General features: G+C 33.7%; 3 protein-coding genes across 3 annotated transcripts; 1 reads left to right on the top strand and 2 right to left on the bottom strand.

The window, feature by feature from the left end:
• Positions 1 to 192: 192 nt before the first annotated feature.
• LOC114402050 (citrate synthase, glyoxysomal-like) lies at positions 193 to 5884 on the bottom strand. Its single transcript, XM_028364595.1, has 14 exons — positions 5510 to 5884; positions 4956 to 5136; positions 4663 to 4748; positions 4029 to 4133; positions 3673 to 3735; positions 3354 to 3463; positions 2994 to 3113; positions 2824 to 2899; positions 2621 to 2694; positions 2336 to 2456; positions 1709 to 1806; positions 1477 to 1600; positions 594 to 767; positions 193 to 505 (listed from the first exon to the last, which is right to left on the bottom strand). The coding sequence occupies exons 1-13, from the start codon at positions 5756 to 5758 to the stop codon at positions 636 to 638; spliced, it is 1539 nt and encodes a 512-aa protein (XP_028220396.1). The 5' UTR covers positions 5759 to 5884; the 3' UTR covers positions 193 to 505; positions 594 to 635.
• A 2333-nt stretch (positions 5885 to 8217) lies between these two features.
• Positions 8218 to 12032, bottom strand: LOC114402025 (ubiquinone biosynthesis O-methyltransferase, mitochondrial-like). Its single transcript, XM_028364576.1, has 9 exons — positions 11715 to 12032; positions 11534 to 11623; positions 10658 to 10736; positions 10201 to 10278; positions 9993 to 10041; positions 9093 to 9142; positions 8785 to 8934; positions 8609 to 8689; positions 8218 to 8524 (listed from the first exon to the last, which is right to left on the bottom strand). Exons 1-9 carry the CDS (start codon positions 11897 to 11899, stop codon positions 8411 to 8413), a joined length of 876 nt encoding a protein of 291 aa, XP_028220377.1. The 5' UTR covers positions 11900 to 12032; the 3' UTR covers positions 8218 to 8410.
• A 1366-nt stretch (positions 12033 to 13398) lies between these two features.
• Positions 13399 to 18450, top strand: LOC114402016 (integrin-linked protein kinase 1-like). The gene is made up of 12 exons (XM_028364569.1): positions 13399 to 13887; positions 13979 to 14053; positions 14534 to 14629; positions 14881 to 14966; positions 15077 to 15197; positions 15793 to 15872; positions 16051 to 16113; positions 16262 to 16380; positions 16700 to 16785; positions 17490 to 17611; positions 17732 to 17843; positions 18126 to 18450. The coding sequence occupies exons 1-12, from the start codon at positions 13579 to 13581 to the stop codon at positions 18219 to 18221; spliced, it is 1365 nt and encodes a 454-aa protein (XP_028220370.1). The 5' UTR covers positions 13399 to 13578; the 3' UTR covers positions 18222 to 18450.
• Positions 18451 to 18924: the final 474 nt, after the last annotated feature.

Below are 18924 nucleotides of genomic sequence, written 5' to 3'. Positions count from 1 at the left end.
GTGGTTTTTAATAAATATTAATTAACAATAAAGAGTGTTCAATAAACTGATAAAGTATGTTAACAAGTGTATTACTAACATTTCTTTTGACATTGTTTAAATGTTTTTAAAATTAAAAAAAGTAGATTATTTGTGCAACACTTATGCATTAGCTGCCGTAGTCCAAATGAAATATTGAGGGGGGAAAAAAGGTAATTAAATTTCAGCAGATTTTTTTTATTAGTGCACGAAACTATGGGGGGAGGGGGAGGAAAGAATTTGTACTGATACACAGAAAACTCTGTTTATTTCTTGAATACAAACGTTTTGCTAATCAATTGTACATGTTACTGCTCCCATGAGATATGTAAGCTTTTCTATTTACTATTTCCGTGTAACAATTAACAAATAATTTAAAATAGAAGTACTGAAACGTGACATGCACATAATGGCTCAACCAGCATCGTTCTTCTGGTAGGTGATGGATGTGACACCAGTAGCATTATTTATGCAGAGACATATCATCCTGATCATAGCAAAGTTAACTTTGGGTTATAAAAAGCCATCAACAAAGAATTATTTTCTCCCTTTAATTCGTGAGAATTATATATCACCTTTTGGTCATCTTGATCATATAACTAAATTGAGCCTGTAAGCTATACCCCGGATCCGGCAAGCCGCCGCTTTGAGGCGTTTGATATGGCCACCTCACCAAGCTTGTCAGCATCACTTGATGTAGTTCTTACATTGACTTGTGTATAATGTCGTAACCATTCCCCAACGTAAACCTGAAGCATAAAATATATATGATGAAACTAGGCAAGAGATTGCAATAAGAAAAGCATCACATGTTGTTAGGATCCAATTGCAAGGTATTGGGTCTTAAGTCCTACATTGGAAGTATGGGGTTCTAGTTCTAGTGTAGGATTTATTAGGCCTTCTACTCTCCAATTTCAATGGCTAACTTTTGTGGTGTGGTTCTCTCAAACTTCTTATCGATTGTTATCAGAGTGTTTCACCTTGTTCTCAGCTGCAAATGAGCAGTGGAGATCGTGATGCCGGCATTGGAGTGTTCACCTGGAAAAGTGTGATGAGATGTTTGGATCCAATTGCAAGACAGGGGACTTGAATCCCACATTGGAAGTATGGGATTCTGGTATAGGGTTTATAAGTCTCCAACTACAACGGCTAGTTTTTATCATGTGGTTCTCCCAAGTTTCTTATCATATGTTGTATATCTTCAGGTAGAATTGAATAGTGTGGTAGTTATAGGTGGCTCTAAAGGTTTACCATACAGTTCTAATGTATTACGTAAATATTGCCTGGTACCACTGTTGAGAAATATAATGAAGCCATGATACAACTAGAAAACCATTTTCCAGTAAAACAAGTGATACACAACTAGTACAGCTACATTAGCACGATACAATAAGCATGATAGATTTTAATATGCAAGAAAATCATAACCAGAAAAATAATTTAAAGAAAGAAAGTAACCTGTTGAGGTCTCAAAATCTTTGTATCAGGATCATCCAAGGACTCTCTCCAATGAGCCAAGTACCCAGCCATTCGAGGAATAGCAAATAAAACAGTGAAATACTCTGGTGGAAATCCCATGGCCCTGGTTGCATAAAACTATTTGTTCAAACCTTGTATGGTATTCTTGGGGGGGAGAGGGGGCATATTTTATCCTCCATGGTTAGAATAACTAGGTGTAATAATGGATTACCTATAAATTAATCCAGAGTAGAAGTCAACATTTGGATATAGCTTCCTCTTGATGAAATATTCATCAGATAGTGCAATCTTCTCCAAGGAAACGGCCACCTAAACGATCAAATAATTGCATACAGAAGTTAGAACTTTTAAAGTCCAATCTAAATATACTGTCCAATCTACATTAAATTACAAAGGTGCTGTTCTGGTCAGGGAAAAATAGTGCCAGAAACCCTAGTAATACTTAATTTGAAAATGAAAGGTGTTGCTAGAGATTTTTAATGTCTAAAGATCTTCATTTGACTTGATCCGCTATTTTATTCCCCAAACCAAACAAGACATCTAATGATTATGCATGTAGACACAATAGGTGCCAAACCTGTATGCGCAAACATTTAAATGTGTGTGGACATGTTTAGGTAAATACTATATGCACAAACATATACAATATACACACTATGCATACTATTCTGTAATCAAAATTAAAAATACATTTAAATAGAAAATAGGTAGAAATTTTTTAAATGTAGTAGTTTTTCTCTGTATTCACACCCCTGATCATAGGCCTCATGACCAGCATACCAAAATTAAGAAACATATAACAGACAAGAGACACCGGAAATACAAAATGGATAAACACCTCAATAAGAGGATCCCGGCCAACAATGGAAAACACTTCCTCTGCCAGTTTTCTTAAGACCTTTGCCCTGGGATCATAGTTTTTGTACACTCGGTGTCCAAAACCAGAGAGCTTTCGTTTCCTAGAGGAAAAATGCAGGACAAAAATATCAACTAAAACTATCATTTTCTCTGCTTGCTGCAAAGAGCAGGTATCGTGCTATCCTTTCAGGGTATAAGCAATAAGCTAACAACTAAGGAAAGAGTAAAACTAGATAACAGAAGAAATTAATACTGTAAAAGCCACCTGGCTTTGACACCTTCAATGAACTCTGGAATGTTCTGAACAGTTCCAATTTCACTCAGCATTTTGAGGACAGCCTGCAGAATTGAAGGTCACATTAACATGCTCCCATATTAAATAACAATATGGTGTTTGAGTTTACCCATTATATTCAACCAAGCAATGCATAAAATATCATAACAGCTTCATTAATTACTTATAGCTACCTCATTAGCTCCACCATGAAGTGGTCCATAAAGAGCTCCAACAGCCCCGGCAATAGCAGTGTATACATCAACGCCACTGAAATAAGAATAAGGTATAGTTAAGCAATATGAGACTGTTTTGTATTTGCTTTATATTGCTTAATTGAGTAGTATTGCAATAAGATGTCTACCTTGATGCAAGGTGTCGAACAGCAGATGTAGAACAATTCATTTCATGTTCTGCATGCAGGATGAAGATAATGTCCAGCGCACGAGTTAGCTGAGGATTGGGTTTATATGACCGATTGCCACTGAAAGTATGCACAGTGGAGATTTTATTTGTGCTAAAACTCCAAAAAAATGCTAGTGTGGCTACCATTCTATCCTCTAAGATTGAATTATAGCTCTTTTTAAAAAGTGAAAACAAAACGGATTTGTTATATATGAGGACAAGATTCAAACTACTATTAATCTATAAAGAAAAGTTAAATATAAAAAAGCAAGGTTGTCTTATTCCAAATTTTCGATCCAACACAAAATACCATACATACAAAGAATCTAGCATGTATAGGAAGTTCTCTGTGTAAGAAAGGAGGTTGGATGGAAGCACGGGTGGCCTTCCTGCCATTCTAAGATAAACTGCAGCAGCAATTGTTGTTATCTGCAGTAAATAAAAAAGGGATGAAAATATGATATTGCAATAAAGCAGTAGAATACATAACAAATAAGCATAGGGTTGTGAGGATAGTGAACAAAATCCCACAAGATACAATCAGTAAAACCAGGGCTAGAATCATTCAAATAACTAAACAATCTGCATGTTTCAGAGATAGAACAGTGAAAGGAGAAGAAAGAACCAAATAACCCTGCCTTTCCAATAACCCGTGTTATCTGTTTGTCTCTTATTTGCTTTGAGTCATAAATATCAAGACCCTGCATTAATTATAATTAAAAAATTAAATGAAAAAGGATCACAGGTAAACAATGTTGAATCCTAATAAGAGAAATAGTACCACTCCCAACAAGTAACCCATAGGAAAAAGTAGTATCCAAAAGGAATCCCAAGATTACTGTTTTTATATCTCTAATCTCTAATATGCCCCCTCATTCGCTCCAGAGTCCTTTGGACTCGAAGCATAGACAATGTACCGACACATTTTAATTTGTATTGAAATTCAACTTATTAACAAAAAGTGAGTAACTTGACAGCAGTTTTTTTTACTTACTCTGAGAGCGGGATTTGCATCAGGATGAAAAACAGAAAGAGCACTCATGGCATTAACAAGCACACCCATGGGATGTGCATCATGGGGCATAGATTGTATCATATCCTGCAAAATAAATGTAAGATGATACCACTACTCAGTTAGATTAACAATCCCGTACTTGATTGTAAGAAACAAATAACATAATCTCTCTATTTTATTTTATATGATCACTTCAAGAGAACCCTGTATGTGGTTGCAAAAGAAATTCAAAAGACTGCCCATTAGAACCCAAATCAGTCTGGAAAATTAACAAGTGGTCTTCAACAAGCTATAATTCTACTTCAACCAAAATAAAGGGAAATAGAGAAAAAAATATCATATACTTCATAAATAAAGATGCTTCTAGAAAACTCATTTAGAAAATATTAACGCTACTATTAAAGAGCTATTAGATTTCTTTAACAAAATAAAATACCACTGGCATACTAAATTTCAAGAAGTAAAATAATCAGTGGAAGTTGTTTACATTTTACAAATCTAAAAGCTGTCACTGACTGAAACAAAAAACAAAAAAAGTAATCACTTAGCAGATGGGATTTGGGGACCATAAATCCATAATAAGAGTTATTTTAGATAAAGCATAAAATGTCACCAAAACTCCTTGTGGAACAGCCGAATGCTGAGATATAGCAAACTCCCATTCTGCTAACTGACTTTCAGAAGGCAAACTTCCATACACTTGAAAACAGAAAAAAGATGCAAGTTAATAAATTCAGAAGAATTCGTGCTACATACATATCGAAGCACATAGTTAACAAGAAGCAGAGCTAAGCCCAAAATTCAAGTGTCTCCAATGACATAAAATCTCTGTTTAAGTGAATCATCAGTCAAAATATTTTACTTTTATCTATTCAGACACACATTTTCAGTGAAACAAACACTCACTTATGAGATAGGACACTTCCGTGAAAGTGCTTTTATCTGCCAACTCCTCAATAGGGTAACCTCTATATCTAAGAATCCCCTCATCTCCATCAATATAACTAATTGTTGATCGAACAGGAGCCGTGTTCAAATAGCCAGGATCATAAAGCTTGAGTCCCTTGTCATTCTTCCCTGTCAATATCTGCAAATCCAAAATCAGAAAACCCCACAACACAATAATAACTAAATTAGTAAAGATTAAATAGTGTATATACTACTGTCATTCAATCACAGACTACTTGTATGTTAAGTTTCAGTGTAAAATGTAAATTTACGCTGACCATGCATAAAAACTAAACTCAATGTTAAATAAGCTCAACACAATCATACTATAATCACAAACCAACCCATCTATGATTTCACCATGCAACTAGGAATAGAAAGAAAACCATTTTGCAAAAAATTAAACAAAGGTGAAAGGAGCAGAACGGGTGGATACCCAGCTTTCAAAATTGGAAATTCCTTGGAAAACAAAGATCAAAATTGAAAATTTTCAGGGATGAGGATTGAGTTACCTTCTTGAATTCAGAAGCTTTGACAGTGCCTTCTTTGGAGACATGAAGCTGGTACTTCTTGCCGGTCCTTTCGTCGACGACGGTCAAAGTGCCGGCGAGGTTGGGCGGCGGCGGCAACTGGGAGGAGAGATGGAGAGGGTGGAGGGCGCCGTGATGAGTGAGTTGAGAGGGGAGGAGGTGAGCGGCGAGCATGGCCAAACGGCCATGAGCATGCACCGTCGCTGCTGCTGCATCTGAATTGCTTGACATGTTGTTCTCTCTTCAGAACACAACAACTATTGGAATCCAGAATTCAGAGAGAAAAACGGAGGATTTGGAGTTTGGAGTTGGATGAAGAATTCTGAAGCTAAAAGAGACGTATACGCTCTTAACTAATAATAACGGATAATCTCGTCTACGAGTTTCGACTTTCGAGGAAAATATTACAAAATTCAACAAACTTAACTTATTATTATTTTTTTTTTATATTACAGTATCAGTATGTAATAAGTGTGGAGTATTTATGTAACTCTTAAGAATTTATTTAAGGGATCTAAAGTCTAAACACTCTACTTTTTATTTAAGATATCTAAACATTCTACTTAAACTAACATAGTGCTGATATTATTATTATAATATTAATTAAATGAGTATTAAATATATTTTTTCATCAGAACATAATACTTTTACAATACTCACACGTTGGTTGAAAGTATAAAATATGAGTATATATTAATTAAATTTAAATAAATAAATAACTTAATTAAAATATAGTAATATTATAGTGTGAATACATAAATTATTGCAAATGAAAAGATTGATAATTATTTAAAAGTTATATCCAAAGTGAAAATGTAAATTAAAATTGTGGGAATTAAACTCTTAATAAATTTCTATAAGGTGATATTTTTAATTTTTAGATTTCTTTTATGAGATTATTTTTTATTGGTGATTTATAATATTATTGTTAAATTAAACATTGAATAAAAAAAATTCTTTGATTAGATAACTAATTAAATAGGTAAAAATATTAATTTGACATTTTTATATACTGAATAAATACATAACTATGTACAAAGAAGAGTATGCATAGGAACCTCGTTTTCATTCAATATTTTAAATGATCCAAAAGGATTATAATTCTGAGTCGTTAGATTAATCTCTCAAATTTACATATTTTACATCAGATAATAGCTCCCACAAATCTCTTCCTGACTTCCCACTGAAAATTGATGACATTTCATAAACTTCAATCCTTCACCAATATCTTTCTCTACTTCATGTGGTTTCATCATTTTTTTTTTCTCATTTCCCCTTTCACAATCGATCTTTTCTCTACCTCCAGATTAACTTTTATTTTGAAGTCATAACAAAAAGTGAATCATATATATATATATATATATATATATATTGTGAAAAGAGGTTTTGGAAACGTGGAGTGGAACACGAACTGGGGTGCGGTGGTGTAGTTAGAGAAAAGGGGATTGGATGGGTTTGTAGAGAATCTTATAACTTTTTTCACAATTTCTTCGTTACAGCAGGAATTGGATTTGTGAGTTAAATTGAAAATAAGAAAGAAAAAAAAACATTTGATTGTGAATGAATTTGGAATTTAATTAGTGTGAAGATTTGTTAATTGCTTTGTGAGAAGCATTGAATTGGATTTTACTAGAGTTATGGAGAATGGGTGATGTTGATGTTCTTTTGCCTCCTTTGAAAGTGTCTTATTGCTGGATTAAATAAACAAATTTAAGATGGTGACGTTGTTGCATCTTTGGTTGTTGTGGCAGAGGAAAGGAGAAAATAATCTGGGCCAGAAATAGCCATTGGCACTGGTGAACAGTGGTTGAAGGTTGTGGGAAAGGAATTGGAAGGGGAAGATGAATGTTATGATGGAGAGGATCTATGGTAAAATATACATCACAGATCAATCCGACAGTTGGTAATTGTGGTTCAAAATGAACCACTTTTATAGGTGATTCACTCTAGAATTCGCCATAACTTGTAACTTTGTTTAACAAAAGTAAAAGTATTGGATAAACTAATTTATAGCTTGTAATTAGTCTTTATTAAAGAATAGTTAGTCTTATATTTATTTGTCTTAGATTTAATGATCTGAAAAACATTTTTTTATCTTAAAAAATATATAACTTCATTTTTCGCTGACCAGCTTGAGCTCTCAATTAAGTTAACTAATTTCACAAAACGGACCCTAAGACAAAAATGACTTGATTGAAAAAAATTTAAAAATTAGAAGATCTTATTGATGCTTTTGAAAATTTAAGAATTAAATTGAGTCATTTTAAAAAATACAAATAAGTAAAAAGAATGTTAATAACATATTCTTTAGCACACTCTTTCAAACACTTTCTAATTGGTTAAAATTTATTAAAAAATTATAAAATTAGAAGGATTATTAAATATGATATGAGACTCAACTAATATTATCATTTTTAATCAATTTCAGCCAATGAGATAGAGACTATATTCGACAAGACATTTGTTAGCTTATAATTTTTTTAATAGCTAAAAAATTCATTTAATTATTCGATAAATAAATTTTTTTAATAACTTTTAACGTTTTTTAGTAACTAACTTATATATATTTTTCTTTTTTATCCAAATATATTTAACAAATATTCTGCTTATTTTTTAAAAATAAATCATGATTTGATTATTCTCCAATTATTTTATATTTTTCAACTATTTAAACATTTAATTTTATCAAGTTTTATGAAACATAATTAGAGCGTATTTAAATGAATGTGTTTTGAGTATTTCTCCAATTACTAGTAAGTAAGCAGATAAAGTATGAAGGGCGTCCCAAGCCCATCCTCTCCCTGATTCCACCGCACTTAACCCTTATTGTTTTATTAGCATTCAACATAGTAATGACAATAACACGTATCTTATCTATGTATTTTATTCCGTGTTGTTTGATTTGGTACCGAACGCGATGAAATTTACGCTGATATCGTCTGATAAAGACCACCGTCCTGTCACTGGGTTATACACAAATCCAGCCATCTCCTCCACCTGTGAGTCATGTGAATGCCATTATTAAGTATCTAGCAAATGAAATTGTTTATCATTTATGAATTATGAATGCATTTCGCCTACATTGATACCGGCGCGTTGGAGGATCAGGACGAGTTCCTCTGGAGTCAGAAAACTGGACCATTGATGTGTGCCTCTCGGAAGCTGCGGAGTTCAATATATGATACGATATATTATCTCAGATTGAAATAGAAATAGCAAAGGATGTAGGATGAAAAAGATAAGTGTTGTATGGATACCCAGCGGAGAATGTATTCTGCAGCAACAATGGCAGTTGCGTAGGCTCTCATGGATCGATTGATCGTGGATATCACAGTGGCTCCTTCTGGGACTGTTAGTGCAGACAGAGATTTGCAGAACTCTGCAGGATCTGCTACGTGCTCAATCACCTGCAAGACAACAAGATGTATCCTTCAACTCCATTGGGCATTGTACTACTATCAAATATTTTACGTCATATCTTTTTTCTGTCTCAACACCCATTTATGCACTCCAATCTGCAAGCACCCAATCAGAGAGAGGTAAGGGGGCACGAAAGAGAAAGTACCTCCAAGGCCATAACTGCGTCGAATGTTCTTCCTTCTTCAACTAGCTTCTCTGATCAGTCAATTTAAAATTGTTTGAGTTGGAGAGTGCATAATACCCAAAAACACAGGACAATTCTAAACAAACTAGATGAATGCAAGCTACTTTTACTTCATGCATATACTGATGTACCAAGAGCGTTCATTTTTTTACAGACATGCTACCTAATTGCCAGTAAAGAAATTGGATGGATATCGCCAATGAAAACTAGAATTCTTACAGCTGCTGAGCTACAGAGAGGACGAAGTAATAAGTATGTAACAAGTAACAACTCTTTTAGTTCAAAACTCATTCTCACACTTGAGCGGTTTATTATGTTCAAATATAACAGCTTGTTTAGTGAGAACTGAGAACATTAAAGGATAGAGTAAAATCTTACTTTAATGTAAGACCCTCGTGGGAAGAAATAAGATCAAAAGCAAAAAAGAAATGATTTTTCTACAGCCAAACATGCATTCTAAGTTAAGATAAATAACCCAAAATGGTTATTAACTGCAAGCTGCAAGAATAAGAAGAAATGAGAAGCCCAATCACAAAAGCCAATAGGAAGTGAATACTACTATTTGAGTTTTTTTATGCTAATGAATCATAACCTCAACTTTTGAAACTCTAAACTATCCAGCAAAGGTCTAAATCCATGGAAAGACCACTCAAAAAATTAGATAAAAGGAAATTATGCCAGTCAGACTTGTGCTTCTTGTCAAGAGTGTGTACTAAACTGTATGAGCATTCACAAGGAAAAGTAGGGCATTTCAGCAGTAGAATAGTGTCCAAATGTTTAACAGACTTAAAGCATGCACGTCATGGATGGATGTAAAACAGATGTGTACAAGAATGCTTCAAGATTTGTATATATGTGTACCAGCTGTTGTGCAACAAAACTCAATAGATGAAGTTGCTGGATCCAAACCCTGTTGACAGGAAATAATAAGTTGTCTAGCAAATAGGGTAGATTTAATTTACTAAGTTGGCAACTGCTTCCTCCAATATACAGAATACAGTAATCTGATCAATTTATTGTAGGACAATACTGACAAATCTCAAATATTCAAAATATATAATAAGCATACAGCATGAAGTTGAGCAATCTTGATATTCTTCTCTACAGCATCAACACCCGTCACAGTAGCTCCCAATCGAGCTAGTGGCTGAAGAACAAAATTAGAAGCACGGCTGTAAATTATAAAATAACAACAAAAAAGAGCACAAATTTGAAATAAAAAACAAAAAAACAATCTTAATACTCTATAAGTGAGAGGGAGGACAATATGCACCAAAGAAAGAATTCAGATTTCCACAATTCCACCTAACAAATTTAGTCACCTCCGAATCGATCATAATGCTACAGATTCCCATGAGGATTACGATAACAAGTAATATAGTCAAAAAAATTAGATTTCCACATTTCTGGTCAACAAATATAGTCATCTCTGAACTGATTAAACCAAATTTAGATTTATCATAGGACAGAAGATAAAAAGGAAAAGGTTTTTCCCAACATCACAAGAAAAAGGAGAAAAGATATACCTCGGAAAGAATTCCACCTCCACATCCTACATCAATAATTTTAAGTCCTTCAAGGGGTTTAGCATTGTAAGGGTCCTTCCTGGGACAAGGGAAATCTAATTATTATCCTAATAGAACCCTAAAAAGACAAAAAAACCTATTATAACAGCAATAACTTTTTTCCTTTTGTTTTTCTTCTTCTTCATGTGGATTGTCTCACAAAAATAATTCAGTAAACACTTTCTTACTAACAAATACTTCATTAGAGTCATCTTCTTACACATCCTTATATGATTATATTTAATTCAAGGGGTATTGAACAAGATTTCTACCATGTGAAATTATAACATAGCACAAAGCATTGCACATTCTACCAAAGTAGTTTCAAGAATAAACACCATAGTTGTCAATCCCATCATCGTGGAGCAGAGCCTAGCTGGATAACGGATAGCAGGATGACAGCTATTTTAATATTATTTTTTTTTTTGTTTTTTTTACCTATTCTGAAAATTTGTAATATATATATATATATTAACAGTACACAAATTTTTTTACCGCGTAACAGATCAGAAAGTTAAAAAGCCACACTTAAAAATATGAAACAGAAACGGTGGACTTGAGGCCCAAGGCCCAAAAGATTAGAAAAGATAAAAAAATACACCCTGAGAGGCTAAAACCCTAAGACCCGACCCATCTACCCAAGTTCTCTGTTATGCAGTTAGCTCACGCCGCTACTATTGGAACGTTACGGCACTCAAATGAAAAAGAAGGAGGTCGGCGGCGGCAAGAGGGTGATCGAAGAGTGTCCGGCACGGCGGATTTGCGTTCAATTTCAAAGGATCCGCGATAATTTTAGAAAATAGAGGTAACAAGGAGCAAACAAAAGAGGGGGCTTACTTGAAATGTCGACAAAGTGCAGAACGGATGAAAGCAAGTCTCGTAGGATTCATCACATGCAATGGTTTAAAGGGGCCTTCAGAATCCCACCTATTGACATCAACAAGGAAAGGGCAAATACATGTCATCCATTTTCTTGTGTCTATAACAACAAATTCATTCAACAGATTCGAAAGCTCACCAGGTATCGGCGATGGCGGCGAACTTGGCGAGCTCATTGTGCTTCAAGGATGATGAGGGAGGTTGCGGTTGAGGCAATGAAGAAGCAGCGTCGGAGAAGAACCTGGTAGTATCGTTGAGGAGAGCCTGAAAATGGTGGATGGAGATGCGATTGAGGTTTCGAAGATGGTTGGAAGCCATGGCCATCGCAATGGTTCCGAGCTCAAAATCTTCGTCTCTTTTCCTTAACTGCTGAACCCTTCAGCTAGGTAGATCCCCATGGCTTGAACCTCTCGGAGCTCCTGTTTTGATCCGACCGTGAAAAACGGGCTGATTTTCATTAATATTTAAAAATATTGAGAATCTTATTTTAAAATTGGTTTAAATTATGGTTTAATTGATATTTTGATTGGTAATACAAGTTAAGTTTGGAGAAAGGGATTTGGATTCCATAATTGCATAATATAATTTTGTGAAGAGGTAGAGAGTTTGAAGTGTAATTAGGTCTAAAATTTAAAATTAATTCAAAACGACTCAAAATAGTGAAAAGGTTGTGATGGTATCTCAATTTTTTTAAAAAAATTATACAAAATATTTTTTGTAAAATTAGAATAATTCATGTATATTACTAGTGTAAAAATCACATCAAACATGATTTTTAATCGATTGATATTATAAAAAACTATTATAATGACAAAGCATAGCCGATAAATTCAAAAATTTAAAATAGGTATTTTTTTTTTGTTGCTCAAAATGGTATAATAGGAAATCACTTCCAATACTATTGGATTTTTTTCTTACCAAATAAAAAAAATACTATTGAGGAGGATGTCAATGACATTGAAACTGCTTGTAGAAATCCACCTAGAGAATTACTACTAGTCCCTTAGTGCTAGAATATTTTCCTTAAAAGAATTGTCCACTACCAAGCAAAAAATGTGGCATCAGGGAATTCAAATTTGCATTAAAATAGGTATTTAACTAATCATATTATGTTTTGAACAAAACAATAGTAGATGACAATTAAAATAGTGTCTAACTATATGTTTTATGAGCATCAATAAGTTGTTAATATGAATTATATTAGATTCAATTTTTATAAGTAAGATTTCAGATTTAAATTTTATGAATAAAAAAATATAATTTTAAATGATTCAATTAAATTTTTTAATAAAAATTAATTATTAATAAAGTCAGGAAATATTTTGTACTAAATTAAAAATAACTACATTTTAATAGTTCATTAATCATAAGTTGGTTAGATATTTATTTTTTATTCATGATCCTTTATTATATGCCCTTAGCCTTTTTATATTTTACCGTTTGCCATAAAAAAAATACTTTAAACGCTGCAACTTGCAATCAATTGAATTAGGAAGTCAACTTAGGAAAGTTATAAGAAAAAGTACATTTTTAGAAAGTCAACTTAACCACCTAAGCTTTTCTTTTAAATTATAAAAAAATATTAGAAAAAACAGTTGACCAAAAATATCCTAAAGATTAGTACATCATAAAAATATTCATTTAAGTTTTACAGTTACACAAATTTTATGTTTTAATCCTTATATTAACAAGTTATTTATTTTAGTCTTACATATATATTTTAATTTATTTTAGTACTTATATATAAATTTTTGTAACTCATTTTAATCTTTACACGCATATTTATTGTATTTAGTTTGTAGAAAGTAGAAAGGCAGTGTCGTCAGAAGATTTAAACTAGTGAGTCTCTTAGAACCCGATACCATCCTCTAAGCAAAAATCATCATTCATATTAATTAATTTCATTCACACACTCTCATTTCTTCTTATTCTTATTCTCATCCCTCGTTGAATTCACAACTCCTTCTCTCTCTCTCTGAAAACTGAAAGCCCTCTCCGCCGCAATGGAAATCAAGAAGCTCCAGCCTCGCTTCTCTCTCGGCCGCCAATCCTCCCTCGCGCCGGAGCGCGGCGGCTGCGGCGGCGACGCGTCGGAGGCGCTGGACCCGGCGGTCCGGTTGATGTATCTGGCCAACGAAGGCGACTCGGACGGTATTAAGGAGCTCTTGGACGCCGGGAGTGACGTCAATTTCACCGACATTGACGGCCGCACCGCGCTCCACGTCGCCGCCTGCCAGGGCCGCACCGACGTAGTTGGCTTGCTGCTCCGACGAGGCGCCGACGTCGATCCTCAAGACCGCTGGGGCAGCACCGTAATTCCACCTCCTTCCTCTTTCTCTCTTCTCGCTGTCTCTTATTCTACACTCACTGACACACTAATTTCTGGATTGGATTGTTTAACAGCCTCTAGTTGATGCAATGTACTACAAAAATCACGACGTTGTCAAGCTTTTGGAGAAACACGGTGCAAGACCCCCGGTATGTGTCTTCTCTTCTTTTCATTTCCCTCTTCTTATATATAAAACCAATTTTGTTATTCATTTAGAGAGTTTAATAGACATGCCACTGGTAGTGTGAAATTTTTTACATTGTCAAGCAATCAGATATTAACTTTAGTAGTTTTGTATGACTTTTAAGATAATGATTATGAAAGTCAACACACATACCAGCAGTTTCTGATATATGTTTAGTTACAAATTATCATATAAGTTGGTTGTCTCTAAAAATATGAAGGAATTTGTAACTATTATTCAAAAAAGTTTCTTCTATTATTTTCTTTTGTATTATTCACTAAAAAGACTATAATAATATCGGAATTACTGTTAGAGAGTAAAAAAAAAGGGTTGATTTTTACGTATAAAACAATTCAACTGACATTGCATAATTGTTAAACTCTTTTTAGAATAGTTGGTTTATGATATCTGTTTCAATTGTGAACTTCTTTTTTTTTTTTGGTAGATGGCTCCCATGCATGTGCAAAATGCTCGTGAAGTCCCGGAGTATGAGATTGATCCTTCTGAACTTGATTTTACTAATAGCGTTTGCATAACAAAGGTAATGAGTCAGTTTGTATAAGCTTATCTGTTGAAAAAAGCTTCTTTTTTAATAAAAATAAACAATTTTCTGCTTTTTTTATGTGTTTGCTTAATCTACTTTTGCTTTTAAAAAACTGTTTTTTCTTTTTTTTTTTAAGAAGCAAATCGTCTTGTAACTTGATTTATCCTTTTGCCTAGTTTTGACATATTCTCTCAAGTCAATTTACCCTCATTTATTTTGTGTTCCATATTTTATATTGAATATTTTAGGGAACTTTTCGGATTGCATTATGGCGTGGAACTCAGGTTGCTGTCAAGACACTTGGGGAGGAATTGTTCACTGATGATGATAAAGTGTGGGTTGGTCTACTTATGCAAGCTGTCGTTTCATTCATGTCAATTGGATTATTCAATTCTTAATTGTTATTCTCATATTCGATTTTGTTTGTTGGCATCTGTTTATCAGAAAGGCATTTCATGATGAGCTTACATTGCTTGAGAAAATAAGACATCCAAATGTAGTCCAGTTTTTGGGTGCTGTAACACAAAGCACACCGATGATGATTGTCACAGAATATCTACCCCAGGTTAGTTTCAATAGCGCTACTGGAAATCTAGCACAGTTGGAGTGCACAAATAATTAATAATTAAGAACTTAATATGATAAAAAGTTATACTGGAACTGATACTAATTGTTGAAGTGTCAGGAGTTATTTGCAATTCTGCATTGGCCAGACAGGATTTGGCCCACTAAGTTAGTAGATGTGTAAATTGAAAAAGTGAGGGATTATCTACAATTGATATAAAGTCGGTTATGTATGCAAAATACTTTAATTCAAATTGATGATGGGTGGTTCTCACTTTCTCACTTTAGAGGAACTGAATCCGGTCCGACAATTTTGTTCCTGTTCTGTTTAGAAGTTATAAATATCTACGTTGAAGGATTTTAAGTAATGATAAGAGATACCCATTTTAATCTAGCATTGATAAGTGTTGAATTAGGAGTTTCATTTATCTTTATTGGGGATTTCACTTCATGTTAGTGAAGTGGTGAAAAAATATGGAAGTGCATATAATTAGGAAGATATCTCCTCTACTTGTGTGTGCAATGTGATTAACTATACCCTGTATTCTTCACAATTGTAATGTCTAACAATTTGGAATGAATTATCATCTCTTTAGGGGGATCTCCGTGCCTACTTGAAGCGGAAAGGTGCATTAAAACCAGTAACAGCTGTAAAGTTTGCACTTGATATTGCTAGGTCAGTCAAGAGCTTCCATATTATGGATGCATCACTAGCTTTCAGTTGGGTTGCAAGGAAGCAAACTCTCCTGATTCTTTTATTTTTTAAAAGTTTAATAATAAATGAAAATTTACTCCTATATTAAAAATTTGCATTTGGATATTTGTAATAAATACAATGCATGTATATTTTGCAGGGGTATGAACTATTTGCATGAACATAAACCAGAAGCCATTATACACCGAGATCTTGAGCCTTCGTATGTTTTAGTTCTCCTGTCTTGTTGATTTTATTATTCTTCCAGCATGTGTATGAAGTATCATGGATTTTTCAGTAGAAGCATGCATTTTTAATTGAGTGTTTGGAACTGTTTAAAGTTTCTTCATTTTACATGAGTAAGATAACAGAAATATACTGCGGGATGATTCTGGGCATCTGAAAGTTGCAGACTTTGGAGTTAGCAAGTTGCTTAAAGTTGCTAAAACAGTCAAAGAGGACAAACCCGTGACAAGCCTGGATACATCATGTAGGTTTTCTTCTTTAGTGGAGGCTTGAAATATTCATTGTCAATCATGTTGGTCTGCATAAAAGCAATATTGTGAACTTCTATTTCATGAGGGCATTATGATGCATAGTTTGCAAGAAAAAAAATAAATAAATGCTGTCTACTCAGTGACTACTAAAGACAGTTTGTCAGCTGGTGCTCAATTTTACTAATTTGAATTTATTAATTGATTTATAAATATGGCCATCTCTTATATGTATAACTGGTTTTATTTTAATCCTATTGGGATTGGTTCTGATTTCATAGTTTGTATTGATGAATTTATTCAAATCTGTAACAGGGCGTTATGTTGCTCCAGAGGTATATAAAAATGAGGAATACGACACAAAGGTGGATGTATTTTCATTTGCTTTGATATTACAGGAGGTAAAATCATTATTCCTCACCTTCGGATGCATGGTGATTTTTCTTATTTTAGAGCTTTTTAATGACTTCCAAGTTAATTGTTTACCCTTATAATGTGAATGGCTGTATCTTCTCTGGTCTTGAAACAAGACTTTTAAACCCTAAACTTCCAAATTAATTAATAAATATAAAATCTGTTTGATGAATTGATGCTTGCTGAATATTATGGTGGTATTGAGCAATTAATACATCCTAATTCAATACTCTCCGTCCTTTGTAATTTCTGTTTATCTTAGCACAAAACTTTTAGAAGGCTGTTAATTGCATTCGCTTTCTTCAAAAAATGAGAATTTACTTTATATTTTCTGTTTCTTTTTCAGTTTTATTTTGAGCAAATTAAAAGCATTTACATAATCCTGAACATAAAGTCTTATCCCCTACATACATACATACATTTGTGTTATTCATGTTAGTTAAAAAATTGCAAGTCCAGGAAAAGCAATGCATTGAGAGGTGTATCATTTGTTTCTATGTATCCTATGTTGATTTCAGCATTCAAATTCCTTCAGTATTGTTACGGCATATTGAATTTTAGATATTTGATGGTGTCTTTTACACATAGGATCTCTTTCACTTATCAAGTATATACATATAGGAGTCTATGGTTATTGAGAGATGCCAAGCAAAATATTGACTGGCACTTGTATGGTTTTCTATTCCTCTAGATGATTGAAGGTTGTCCACCGTTTTATGAAAAGCCTGAAAATGAAGTTCCCAAAGCATATGTTGAAAATGAGCGTCCACCATTTAGAGCTTCACCAAAGCTTTATGCTTATGGACTAAAACAGTGAGTGTTTTAAATACATTTTATTGGCAGCAGATTTTAAGGTTTAGTTTCAAAACCTACCACGAGTAGGAAATTAAAAGAATAAAAATTTTACATTCAGGAAATTTGATTTTTCCATAGGTTAATTGAGGAATGCTGGGATGAAAAACCATACAGAAGACCAACATTTAGGCAAATAATTGGGAGATTGGAAGACATATACTACCATCTTGCTCAAAAGAGGCGCTGGAAGGTATCCCTTTTTATTGTGATATAGTTATTACTTTACGTGTCTGATGAATATGATGGACCAAAAAATCCGCAGTTCCTAATGGAATAGGTAACAAAGCAACTTTACCGTGTTTTTCTTTTCCAGCAAATGATAGTTGTTAATTGTTGGTTAGTGGGGAGGTCGAACCCATGACCTTTCCTGTCATCTCTTCTTCTTTTGTCACCAAACCAACCTTATAACTCCAAAAATGAGTCGGAGTGATAATTTGTTTTCTAAGGTGTGGTTTTCTGTTATGATACACAGGTTAGGGCTCCTGGATGCTTCCAGAACCTGGAGGTCATATTTAGGGGCAATCGCACAAATCCAAGTAGCCGATCATCTCGCTCTACGGCCAGATAAATATTTGCCATCAAGAACCAAACAAGAATTTTGATCATGCAGTTTCAAGAGAGAACAAATAATAGATTGTGGTTTCCATATACTTGCATGTCATACATTGCTTTTTGTAAATAACTTTCGCTCAACGTGCGGTTGAATAAATTCTAAAAAGAATGTGACATATCATTGTGTAATTTTGTCCAAAGATATTCTTTCTAGCTTATTTTTAAAAAAATTGTTCTTTTTCTAAGCTTTATCTTTTTAAAATATGATGTTAACTTTAGGCATATTTTGTTAAGACGTTGGTTGTTCTTTTCAATAAAGAAGCTATCATGTCGTTGCTGGTATTCTCATGTGTGGGCCTCAATAGAATTGAGTACCTGTTTGGACCGGTGAACAGAATTACTTTTAACACCGATACATATCTCATCTTGTTTGCTTTCGTCCATCGATATAAGAAATTGTGAATACGAAGATTTTTGCTGTAAAATTAAAACAACGAAAACTGTCTTTGCAATATAGCTAAGGGGCAGTATTTTGCTTCCAAGTTTCTTCCTCAGTAATGGTGCTGCTGGAAATGATTCTGATAACAGACAACCTTGTGAATCAGAATGCTGGACGATGTAAATGGATACAAGCTGCCAAGGACATGTACGACCCTGCCTATTTGATTTAGTTGAGTAATAATGTCCTTTCATTTGTCTAGTTTGAAGAAAATCTTTAG

Source organism: Glycine soja, chromosome 2, assembly GCF_004193775.1.
Source record: "Glycine soja cultivar W05 chromosome 2, ASM419377v2, whole genome shotgun sequence".
In the NCBI taxonomy this organism is placed as follows: Eukaryota; Viridiplantae; Streptophyta; class Magnoliopsida; order Fabales; family Fabaceae; genus Glycine; species Glycine soja.
This window is presented reverse-complemented; position numbering and strand designations above follow the sequence as displayed.

Coding starts and splice junctions, on each gene's coding strand:
- LOC114402016 (XM_028364569.1), top strand. CDS start 13,579: ATGGAAATCAAGAAGCTCCAGCCTCGCTTCTCTCTCGGCCGCCAATCC. Junction 15,198..15,792: donor TCACAGAATATCTACCCCAG/GTTAGTTTCAAT, acceptor TCATCTCTTTAG/GGGGATCTCCGTGCCTACTT. Junction 17,844..18,125: donor CTCAAAAGAGGCGCTGGAAG/GTATCCCTTTTT, acceptor TATGATACACAG/GTTAGGGCTCCTGGATGCTT.
- LOC114402050 (XM_028364595.1), bottom strand. CDS start 5,758: ATGTCAAGCAATTCAGATGCAGCAGCAGCGACGGTGCATGCTCATGGC. Junction 4,749..4,955: donor GGAAGTGTCCTATCTCATAA/GTGAGTGTTTGT, acceptor TCTGTTTTCAAG/TGTATGGAAGTTTGCCTTCT. Junction 2,695..2,823: donor TTCATGGTGGAGCTAATGAG/GTAGCTATAAGT, acceptor TCAATTCTGCAG/GCTGTCCTCAAAATGCTGAG.
- LOC114402025 (XM_028364576.1), bottom strand. CDS start 11,899: ATGGCCATGGCTTCCAACCATCTTCGAAACCTCAATCGCATCTCCATC. Junction 10,279..10,657: donor GAGGTGGAATTCTTTCCGAG/GTATATCTTTTC, acceptor TTTGTTCTTCAG/CCACTAGCTCGATTGGGAGC. Junction 8,525..8,608: donor TCCAACGCGCCGGTATCAAT/GTAGGCGAAATG, acceptor CATGACTCACAG/GTGGAGGAGATGGCTGGATT.